This window comes from Lipotes vexillifer, unplaced genomic scaffold (assembly GCF_000442215.2).
Source record: "Lipotes vexillifer unplaced genomic scaffold, Lipotes_vexillifer_v1.1 scaffold40, whole genome shotgun sequence".
In the NCBI taxonomy this organism is placed as follows: domain Eukaryota; kingdom Metazoa; phylum Chordata; class Mammalia; order Artiodactyla; family Lipotidae; genus Lipotes; species Lipotes vexillifer.
Genome location: NW_006771578.1, coordinates 3,553,286 through 3,565,077, shown reverse-complemented (window position 1 = coordinate 3,565,077; position 11,792 = coordinate 3,553,286). Strand labels below are relative to the sequence as shown.

The following is an 11,792-nucleotide window of genomic DNA, read 5'->3' as shown; positions in this document are numbered from 1 at the left end:
AGCAGGAATTTAATAACTATTAGTAATTAGAACAGCATATATCTAGCACAGTACTAAGGACTTAATATATTTTATCTCACTTAATCTTCAGATTAGCATTATGAGGTGTAGGTGGCATTACCTCTATTTTGTAGATGTGGAAAATGGATTCATAGAGGTTAAATGACATCTGCAAAGTCACAAAACTATTAAGTGATGGAACCATCATTCCCATAAAGAGCATGTCTGATTCTAAAACTCCTAACCATGGTGCTTTACTACCTTTCACTATTCTGTACTGTTGGTCATAAAAAGGCTTCAACGTAGATTATTAAGAGAATCACTTAGGAAAATCTGAGTGTAAGGCACAGAAGCTTACCCAAATTAGCTCAAAGAACAAGGGAGGGGCATTAGAAAGTTCCTGGGAAGCTCCTTGGAGTATAATTACAAGAATTTCAGTATGGCCAGTGAGAGCTAGAAAGTTGTCAGGCATTTACGTAGGAGCTGCATCCTAAGTGGAGATCAGGTTTCTTACTATAATAGACTAGATACAGTTCGCATAGAATTATTTTTGAAAAGACTTTAATTTCTCATAAAGTAAACTAAAATAATGGGTGGTTTGTTTGTTTTTGGTTGGCCACCACATAAAATAGCTGGCTTGCATTTAGCACCACGGTGAATGAAAAATACATACTGTATCTTTAAAGTGTAGACTTCTCAACACAGCAGTAGGTACTGCAGGAGGCACACAGGATTGAGATCCACTGATTCCTTTCTCTCTACTCATGTGCTCATTGTGCTCCTTGAGTATAAGTGCTCACTGTTTAAATAGTCTTTTTCTTCTTTCCCTTTTATTTTGTAAAGTGAATAGTTAATGTTTTCTCTCTATTTTTCACTCTAATTTTTTTTTTGGCTGTGTTGGGTTCTCGTTGCTGTGCGCAGACTCCTCTCTGGTTGTGGCGAGTGGGGGCCACTCCTCACTGCAATGTGCACGCCTCTCATTGCGGGGGCCTCTCATTGCAGAGCACAGGTTCTAGGCGCGTGGGCTTCAGTAGTTGTGGCACACGGACTCAGTAGTTGTGGCTCGCGGGCTCTAGAGCGCAGGCTCAGTAGTTGTGGCGCACGGGCCCAGCAGCTCCGAGGCATGTGGGATCTTCCCAGACCAGGGCCCGAACCCGTGTCCCCTGCATTGACAGGCAGATTCCCAGCCACTCTGCCACCAGGGAAGCCCCTGCTCTAATTTTAATAACTATTCACTTTGCAAAATGAAGGGGAAAGAAAAGAAACGTTGTTTTATGATGAGATTCCATGGTGTTCTTTTCTTATGTCTTATGAGACTAACATGTCTCTCCCTTCTGCTTCTCTCTATAAATCCACTCTGATTTCTTGTTGACAGCTAAAAAATGCCACATCCATCTTTGAGCCTACTTGAGCATACGGCCCCCTCACCTTCTTAAGGTCTGACTCAGTTCTCTGCCACAATTTAGAGAGAAAATTTGGCAGACTTGGGTCAGATGCCCACTGCAGTCTAATTTGATATGACTGGGGATTAAAGTTTTGGGGCGTTGTCCCCTAAGAAAGGGATTTAGGTAGAGGAAATGATTGGTATCTCTACTTCAGAGGAGATGTTTGGTTTCCTAGCTCTAACTGGCATTTGTACCCAAAAGAGTTGCTAAATTATTGTTGTCTGAGGATCTTCAACTGTGACATGAGAACTTCAGTATATAGGATTCCCTTCAGTTCTAAAGTTCTGGGGAAGTAACATGTAGAAACGTAATTTAGCCCTCAGATGAAAGGATTCCAGAGTAGTAAGATGGGTTTTATACCAAAACAGTTCAAAAATTGCCAAGAACACTAACCTCTTACCTCGAATTGTTTCCCAGATGCTTTATTATTGCTGTTAATGTTAGTTTTTTTCAGTTTTCTTTTCAAACATTCAAGGCAATATTAATAATATTTCATGAGTGTGTTTTGCTACACCTTTTTTTTCCTTTTCTTTTTGTTTTGTTTTGCAGCATTCCCCTGTGGCTTGAACTATTCTTTTCTCAACCCACTCTAATCTGCCTTCAAACCCCACAGTGGGCTGGAGGGAGAGTGTAGACAGCTCTCACTAATGTTACGCATGACACTGTGTTAAGTCTAGTGGACTTTTTTAGTCCTCCTCTTACTTGGTCTTTCAGCAACTTTTGATACTGTTGACTGCTCCCTCTTTTTCAAAGCATTTTCTTCCTTAAGTTTGTGGTCCTGGTTATCATCCTATTTCACTTGGTGTTCTTTCTCTGTATTCTTTGCCACATAAACGAAGTTAATATGAGTTGTATCGGTGCCCCTTCCTATAAATCTTCTTTTGGCTTAGGTCATCTGCAGCCATGCTTTTAGCTGTTTGGTCCTGGAACTCACAATTACTTTAAGTATTTTTCCCTTCTTTATTTTTTAGGTACTGTGATAAAAAGTATGCCTTTATATAAGACTGATTAAACCAAATCTGTCATATGGAGAAGTTGGTGCTCTCATTAATTAAGGGTGTTTGTCTCACACAACTTGTACAAGCAGTGAATCCAGATGCAATATCAATCACATCCTTTTGATGTAATTACTTAGTTAATAAGTCTTTTTACCAACAGGCTTATCTTGAATTTCTGGATCCTGCCATAAGTTATTGATTGTTTTATAGGTTGTGTTTTTTTTTGGTGTGTGTGGGGTGGTAATATGGCCTCTGCCCTTGTTTAAAACAAGCAAGCATTTTTTAAAAATCCAAAGATTATAGCTAATAATGCATAAATCAAGGGTTTTTTTTACATGCTCAGTTAAGACATAATGAGTATAAAGGTATCTTAAAAACTTCATTTGTAAATTTATAAACATGAAATAATAAAGGAATGAGTCATTCTAGATCATAATAAATACTTCTTTAAAGAGAAAACAAATCCATCCATAACCAGAAGGTGTTAAGTAAAACCTTTATTTTTTCATGAGATAGGCAGTCGTGTCCAAAATGATTTATAGAATTAATTACTGTATATAAAAGCATCCATCAGAAATCTAGAAGTTTCCTGCATATGAAGAAAAATTTTCATCAGTTGAAATATACTTGAGTTCTGTGGAATGGTTGTTAAAATTTAATTTAATGGTCGTTTAAATTAATTTATTAATGTTGATAAAACAAAAAAATGTTTAGACTCAGGAAGTTTTTAAGTGCGTGCATTGTGTTTTGTCCAAATAACTATATTCATTTGAATTTCCCAAATTGTATGCAGAAGCTCACATAATATCTTCTAAATGGTACCAAGACTATACATTACTATAAAATTAAAATAATCACAGATTTTTCTATGTGAAATTTTTGTAGCAGTAACTGAAATAGTTAGAATATAAACCTTCAGACAGTAATAAGTTCCTAAATATGCTGCCTAATACAAATTAATGTGATATAATTGCTTATATCAACCTAATATAATTAGTGGCATGAAATATATATAGAATAATACCCTTTAAGTATTTGATTTATTTTTAAATTTTGTCACTATTTTGTCACTGAACCTCCCCTAGGAGGTTGGATAATAAGAAAGCTGTTGTGGACCAAATCACATTGCATGTTTATCACCAAATATAATTCCTTGTCAGCATCTTACAGTTACCTCTTTGTAAGTAATGTTCCTGTTTTCTTTTAGTTACCTTAGGATTTTCTCTTTATATTTTGTTTTCATCAGTTTTACTATGCTGCACCTACGTGTGATTTTTCTTTTTATCCTACTTGGGTGTTCCTAGGGGCTCTTGATAACTGTGCCTTGATGTCTTTCTTCAGTTTAGGAAAATTCCAGGCAATTGTCTCTTCAGCTTTTTTTTCCCCCCCCTGTTCGTTCTTTCTCCTCTCTTCTGGGACTTCAGTTACATGAATAATAGACCATTTTACTATGTCTCATATGTCTCTTATACTCTCTCCCTCTCTGACTAACCTATCTCCTATTTCACCAATCCTCTTTTCAGCGTGGCTAATCTGTTAAAATACATGTTCATTTTGGTTATTTTATTGTTTAATTCTAAACTTTTCATTTGACATATTTTATACTTTACAGGTATTTGCTGAGTTTTTCATTTTGTTTTCTATTTCAAAAAAAGAAAAATCTGTCCGTTAACTCCAACATCTGTGTCTCCTGTGAATCTGCTCTTTGTCAGTTTTTGATTTTTTGGTTTTTGTGTTTGCGGGGGGTGGGTTGGTGCGTGGTCTTAGGGCATGCTTTGTAATTTTTGATGGAATGCTGGACATTGAAATATGAGCTATTTTAGAGATAACTTGAAACTCTGGATGATATTTTTTTCTTCCTCCAGGAAAGATTTACTTTAGCTTTTGGCATGTGGTTAGGCTGGAGACCGATCGCTTTAATCCAGTTAGGGATTTGGCTGATTCCAGGCTAGGTTTTACTCTTTGTAAAGGCTGGTCTATGTTGTTCACCCTTCGTACTCAAGCATAGGCCTTCAAAGGTTCCAACAGAAAGCCTGGGTGTTTATGAGAGCCACTCTATCTTGGTGGGCCCTGGGCTCCCATTTTTATCATGCCCAGCGTGAGATTGTGGAGAGTTTTGAGTAAGCTTTCCAGCCTCTCAAGCCACTGCTGAAGTTAGGGAGTCCTTTTCAATAAGCTGCTTTGGATGCTCTACCGGCAACTTCTGTTTATATCTCATTGGCCAGAACTGTATCTTGTGGCTATGCTCAGCCACTCTCCCTGGCTTCAAGGGAAAATAGGTGTTTTGCTGAACTCTCCTCCCTACCCCACAAATAAACTAGTTTTGCTACAATCTGAATCTATAAAATGGTGACAAATGCAAGTAAAACTGAACTGTCATGTGAACGTAGTAAGGAATACTAAATTTTTCTTAAATGTTTTCAAATTTGGGTTTCTAACACTAAGAAGTAGCTTCAAATAATTTTTAAAACTTCTTGCTCATTTTTCTTTATTAGAAAGCAAAACACAATGGTAGTAGAAACTTACAAAATCTAGATGAACAAAAAGAAAACAGTTTGAAATCCTACCAACCAAAGATAAGTTCTATCAATGCTTTGGTATTTTTATAAATTAATATTGTATTATACACCCTCTTTTGTGACTTGTTCCTTCTACTAAGTATCATGTATATATTTCCATGTTAAAGTATATAATGAGGTAGTGTTTTATAGTTTAGAGATTATAATTCCCTTAATTTAACTCATAATGCTTTTTAATTTTAGTGTTCCACTCTTATAGTATGTGTCTTGTGTCTGCTTGTTCTCTCCCCACTCTTTTCTTGACCAGGTTAATACGTAATTACGTTATTGTTGACTAATGCCAAAGGAATGTTCTGTTTAACAGCCAGCGGGAGTAATGAACATATTAGGTAGGCTCTGACTCTGATAATGATTCCTGGTAGAACCCCATTAAATATCTTCTGATTTCTAGTCGTGAGTTGATACAGTGCTGTGATGTTTAGTTGTGAATGGAATTATTATACTTTTTTCCTACTCTATATTAAGTTTGTATTGTTTTAAAAATAGATTAGATCCTAGACATTTCCTGAGAAACAGTTGGGAGTGCCTTGTTAGTATACGGTTTCTACCATAAAATACATACATTTTAAAATGGTACAGCTGCTTTGAGATGTAAATGTTGGTGCAGTTGGCTAGGCTCACTCATTTGTCAAGTGACACAGATGCTGGTGTGACAGCAAATATGATTCAAAATTCTGGTTGAGTAATACTATAAATTACTACATATCATGAACCTTCTTGAGGTCACTCTTGAATAGTAGGGGTTGTGAATATTAAATGCTGGACTAATGAAAGACCTATTTTATAAATTATGTATGGTTTTATAAATATTTGTGTCTAGAATTTTAGTGGAAGGTTGGCTAGATATAGTTCCAGTTCCACCTAGCTGCTAATTTTATGACAGCTGTTGCCTTTGTTTTTTAGAGCTTAGCTTTCTCATGCAGACTTTTGTGTTGAGATCCATCAGTGTTTATTGCTCATCTGTCTGACCCTGAGATTTGTACTTAGTGGACCTCAGACTCACTCTTGCATAAAATATGCCCATTAAAAATAGGCTGATTGGGCTTCCTTGGTGGCACAGTGCAGGGGACACGGGTTCATGCCCCAGTCCGGGAAGATCCCACATGCCGTGGAGCGGCTGAGCCCGTGAGCCATGGCCGCTGAGCCTGCGCGTCCAGAGCCTGTGCTGCGCAACGGGAGAGGCCACAACAGTAAGAGGCCCGCGTACCGCCAAAAAAAAACACAAAAAAACATAGGCTGATTCAGGTTAGATTTCTGTGTATGTCTGAAAGGGGTTGTTCCAAAGAGGAACAGTGACTAGGTAATAAACTTTCCTATCTCTGATGAAATAACTTATATCAGTAGTCCCTGGATATCACACCCCTGAAATCTCCAGTTGCCAATGTGGCAGTTTGTCTTGTCAGCTGGGTGGAGGTAATCCAACACTGACTCTTAACCAGTTCAGAATTGCTCATAGCCGGTTTAGAATTGCTCATCACCAGTGGCAGGGTAGAAATATCAAGCTCTAGATTATATTGTTCCTAAGCCTTTGTTTCTTGAGAAGTTGATAGTTTGCTTTAAACTTATACTACTGAATTTTTAAAAAATCCATTTATTAATGGCTGTTTAAGAAAGTCCTTTATTTTCATTTTCAGTATCCCATTTTTTCATCAGTGCTCTTGGCCATATATTGTTATCTTTTATTTATTGTCTGCCCAACTAGATTGCGAGTTCTCATAAGCAGTGACTTTGTTTTATACTTCTTTGGATTCCTACCCACTCCCACAGTGCCTCCTAAAATGTAGTACATATTCCATGAATCTTAATTATTTGAGAAAAGTAAGTGTGGCATATTGAATCTTACTAGCTTTAACTTAGTTTTATTGTTTTAGAATTGTATGATTTCTCTGTCTTTTAATGATACTGTCTCTATACTTATTATCTTCTCTGGAAAAAGCATTCTACATCTTGTAATTTGCTAAATTCAAAATTTCCTAAAACGTAAGTTTGATCTTTCTTTTTGATTCATGATAATTGAGATAGATATTTGTTGAACTGGGCATAAGATTCTTAAATTTAATACCACGTGTGATATAAGCATTTGACTGCTTATTTTTCAGATTTCGATCTACACTGTTGGTTATTAGTCATTTAACAAGTACTTAATGGAGACAAAGCCATGTGCTAAGGATCACTACTATTTAGTTAGTGAATAACTAAATATTATGGCTACCATTTGAAAAAGTACATACCTTTAATTAATATTTTATCTGTAAAATAGACTTCTGAGTTTGTAATTTTTTTTTCATTATAGGGTAAAGTTCACCTTGAATTAAAACTGAATGAACTGATAACAGAAAATGGAACTGTGTGCCAGCAGCTTGTTGTACAGTAAGCATATTTCTTTTACCAAAGTCAACTAGATATAATTCTCCATTTTGTATTCTTTGAATTTTAAGTCAACTCCTTATTTTAAATACTTTAGAAACTTTTTTCAGAAATGAACTCTGCTATGCCATTCCTTTATTAATTTGTTTTCCACTTTATTTTCTCACATCTAGTCTACTCAGATTACATATGATGAGTCATTAATTCATTCAACCAGTATTTATTTAATGTGTGTTACATGATAGATATAGGATCACAGATAAACGTGTCTAACCACCTAGCAGCAACGAGTTGGAAAAGCTTCCCAGTAGAGGGCCTCTAGAAACTCTAGATATAACACAGCAGAGCATTAGGGACCTTGGGGCTAAAACTAAATGTATACCTTGAGATCACCAGTATTGATTCTCACCTACTTTGAATTCCTTTTTTCCTCTTTTCTCTCAATGTATTTTTATCACCCCGATTCTGATCTTCTAACTGTTCTGGAAATCTGTTTCAGCCCAGTCCTCCACCTTTTCCCTCTCACCCAAACCCTTCCTCTGTGTTGTCAACAAACAATGGGATATCCCTGCCTTCCGAATGTTTTCTCTCTGTCTTAACTGATACGTGAATATCCCCTGAAGTACTGTTTCCTCTACTGCCTTCTCCGTCTGAGGCTGTGTATTCCAGCATATACCCATATACCTTAGAGCCAGGGAGGAGGGTCAATATTACCCTCCTACTGCTGCTCCAGACTGTAATTTATTCTCCTAATTATGAACACCCCAGATCCTTTGAGGTATTCTCTCTCTATGTAAATATACATATTGATATTTATGTGCTTATATATATATACATAAAATACTATATATAATATTACTCAGCTAATTTTTTCTGAACTCTTTTAAAGAAGGTTGCACATATTATGATCCTTAATATATCCGTGTGTATTTCCTAAGAAAAGGGATATTCTCTTAAATATAATATTTAAGTATACTTTAGTACAGTTATCAAATTCAGGAAATTTAACATTGTTACAATAAAAGTATAATCTGTAGTTTTTATATTTCAATACTTTAATCTACAGTTACAATATTTCACTTTTGTCAACTGTTCCAATAATGTCCTTTAAGATACTTTTTTTCTCTTCAAGAAAGGATACAGTTCAAGAGTATGTATTACATTCAGTTGTCATGTCTCTAATCTCCTCAACCTGTCTTTCATGGTGGTGAGATTTTTGAAGAATACAGGCCAGTTTTTTCACATGTTCCTCAGTTTGGATTTACCTACTAAAAACAGGATTTGTTCACAGTTTTTCCCCCTAGACTGAGAGCATATAGTGAAAGTATTTGGATTACTCTCTGCCCTGCTCAGTTCAGTTATGTTGTACATTTGAAATACAGTTAATTGGATTGATTTGGTTTGCATTTAGTTTAATGTTGTTTTCCCCCATCCTTGTTGGTTTACTTTTATTTTACTGAATATGTAGAATATCAGGATGACTTCAAAAGTCAGAACTATACCAACAGGCATTACTCAGAGATGTGTTCAGTCCCCTCTCTTTATATCCAGCTCTAGGCAACCATGATCTGATTTCTCTCCTTATAGTTTTTGTCTTTTCCAAAATGTCATATGAACCGATCTATATAATATATAGTCTCTTGTGTCTTTTACTTAGCATGCTTTTGAGATTCATCCACATTATGTATCAGGAGTTCGTCCTTTTTTAGGTATTATTTTCTTTGTTTCTTGCCATAACTTGGTAGATACTGTTGTCCTCGTTTTACAGATGACAAAACGATGCACAGATTGGTTAAATAAGCCCAGGTTCGTACCGGGAGAGTAGAGCCTGGATTTGAACTCTGGCAGTTTGATTTTTTTTTTTTTTTTTTAATTTTGAGATAATCATAGATTTGCAAGAAATTGCAAAGTGCAGAGAGGTCCTGTACTCTTCACTTAGTTTCCTTCAGTGGTTACATCTTACATAACTATAAATACAGTATAAAAACCAGAAAATTGACATTGTATAGTGACAGGGTATCATTTTACCATATGTGTAGATTTGTGTAACCACCACCACCACAATCAAGATACAAAACTATTTTATCACTGTAAATATTTCCCTCATGCTACCCCTTTATAGTCACACCCACTCCTTCCCCCACCCCCACCCCTAATCTTTTGCAACCTCTAATCTGTCTCCGTATCTAAAATTCTGTCATTTCAAAAATCTTATGTAAATGGACTCTTAATAGTTTGTGACTTTTTGAGATTGGCTTTTTCCACTCAGATCCAGCCAGTTGTGCACAAGTTTCTTAAAGATTGAATATACTTGCGTCACTTTTTAAAATCTATTTTGCCAATTTCTGTCTTTTATTTAGTGAATTTATACATTTACTTATAATATAATTATGGGTATGTTAGGCTTAAATCCGCCATTTTATTTTTTGTTTTCTGTCCCCTCTATTTTCTTCTTCCTGTGAGTTACTTGAACATTGTTTAGAATTACATTTTGACTTATCTATAGTGTTTTTTTAATCTATAGTGTATCTCTTTGTATACTTTTTTTAGTGGTTGCTTTAGGTGTTACATTGTACATGTGTAACTTATAGTCTACTGGTGTTGACATTTTAGCGGTTAGAATAAAATGTAGAAACCTTACCTTTTAATCCTCCACCGTTTGTAATATAATTGTATTACGTATTTCCTGTGCAACAGTGAAAACCACATCAAAGTGTTATAATTTTTCTTTCAGTTATTAACACAATTTAGAAAAGAAGAGAATTCTAGGTCTATTGTATTTATTCATATTTTTGCTCTTTCCATATTCTTTCCTTCCTGTCATTTCAGGATCCCTTCTTTTATCACTGTCTTTATGTTTAGAGAATTTCCTCTTACCATTTTTTTTTAGGATAGGCCTACTGGTGACACATTCTTTTAGTTTTTCTTCATCTGAAAATGTCTTGATTTTTTTCTTGATTCCTGAAGGATATTTTTCACTGGATATAGAATTCTTGGTTGATAGTTCTTTTTTTTTTTTTTTTTTTCCCGCAACTGAAAAAATTCCCCCTTTCCCTGGCCCCCCTGATTTTTTTTTTTTTTTTTTTGGCGGTACGCGGACCTCTCACTGTTGTGGCCTCTCCCGTTGCGGAGCACAGGCTCTGGACGCGCAGGCTCAGCGGCCATGGCTCACGGGCCTAGCCACTCCGCAGCATGTGGGATCTTCCCGGACCGGAGCACGAACCCGTGTCCCCTGCATCGGCAGGCGGACTCTCAACCACTGCGCCACCAGGGAAGCTCAAGCCTCCATGATTTTTGATGAGAAATCCACTATCATTCAAAGTGTTTTTCCTATGCAGGTTTTCCTATGTTTCTCTCTGGATGCTTTCAGGATTTTTTTCTTTGTCTTTAGTTTTCTAAGTTTTAGTTTGACTATAGATTTGTTTGGGTTTATCATGTTTGATTTTGGCTCAGCTTGAATCTATATGCTTATGTCTTTTGCCATATTGGGAAACTTTTAGCCATTATTTCTTGTTAAATTTATCAGCCCTGCCAGCTTTCTCTCCTCTCCTTTTGAGACTCCAGTGGCATGAATGTTAGATCTGTTATTGTCCCACACATCCCTGAGGCTCTGCCCTTTTTTTTCTGGTCTATTTTCCCTCCGTTGTTCATATTGGGTTATTTCTGTTGTTCTGTCTTTAAAAGCTCACTGGTTTTTTCCTCTGTCCTCTCCATTCTACTGTTAAACTCAACTATTGAATTATTTTTATGTTGGTTATTGTATTTTTAAGTCCTAAAATTTCCATTTGGTTCTTCTTTATATTTTTATTTCGTTGGTGAGACTATTTTTTTGCGGAAACTTTCTATTTTTTCATTTATTTCAAACATGTTCATAATTGCTCATTGAATCATTTTTATGGTGGCTGCTTTCACCTTTTTGTCAGATAAGTCCAACATCCATGTTATCTCAGCCTTGTCATCTGCCAGTTTGTGTTTTCTCATTTAAGTTGGAGATTGTCTGGTTTTTCACATGTTGAATGGTTTTCAGTTCTGTCCTGGACATTTTGGGTATTATATAATGAGACTCTAGGTCTTGTTTAAATCTTCTCTTTTAGCCAGGCTCCTCTGACCCTCTGCTGGTCAGGGAAGAGGAGTCCCAGTTTCATTACTGTCAGGTGGAGGTAGAAGTCCAGGTTCCTGACTCAACCGCTCCTGATAACCCTGGGGGAAGAGTGAGAAGTGCTCCTTGTGACTGCTGAACGAAAGTCATGGTTCACGCTCCCCTTCATTCCTTCCTGTTACCACTTTGGGGGGATAGAGAGGAGTACCTTACTGCTGCTTCGCGTGGCCTCCACTGACGCCCTGGTTGGGAGGAGTTAGTTACCCCTAGAAAGCGGTGAAAGTCTTACCTTCCCACTCGGCAT

The 11,792-nt window shown here is 36.5% G+C and overlaps 1 protein-coding gene across 2 annotated transcripts in view; it reads left to right on the top strand.

The window, feature by feature from the left end:
• RASA2 (RAS p21 protein activator 2) overlaps positions 1–11,792 on the top strand; it is a 119,906-nt gene that overhangs the window by 44,570 nt on the left and 63,544 nt on the right. For both annotated transcript variants that reach the window (XM_007446965.1, XM_007446964.1), the window contains exon 5: positions 7,316–7,392. In XM_007446965.1, coding sequence (XP_007447027.1) covers positions 7,316–7,392 — 77 coding nt within the window. The remainder of the gene's footprint in view (positions 1–7,315; positions 7,393–11,792) is intronic.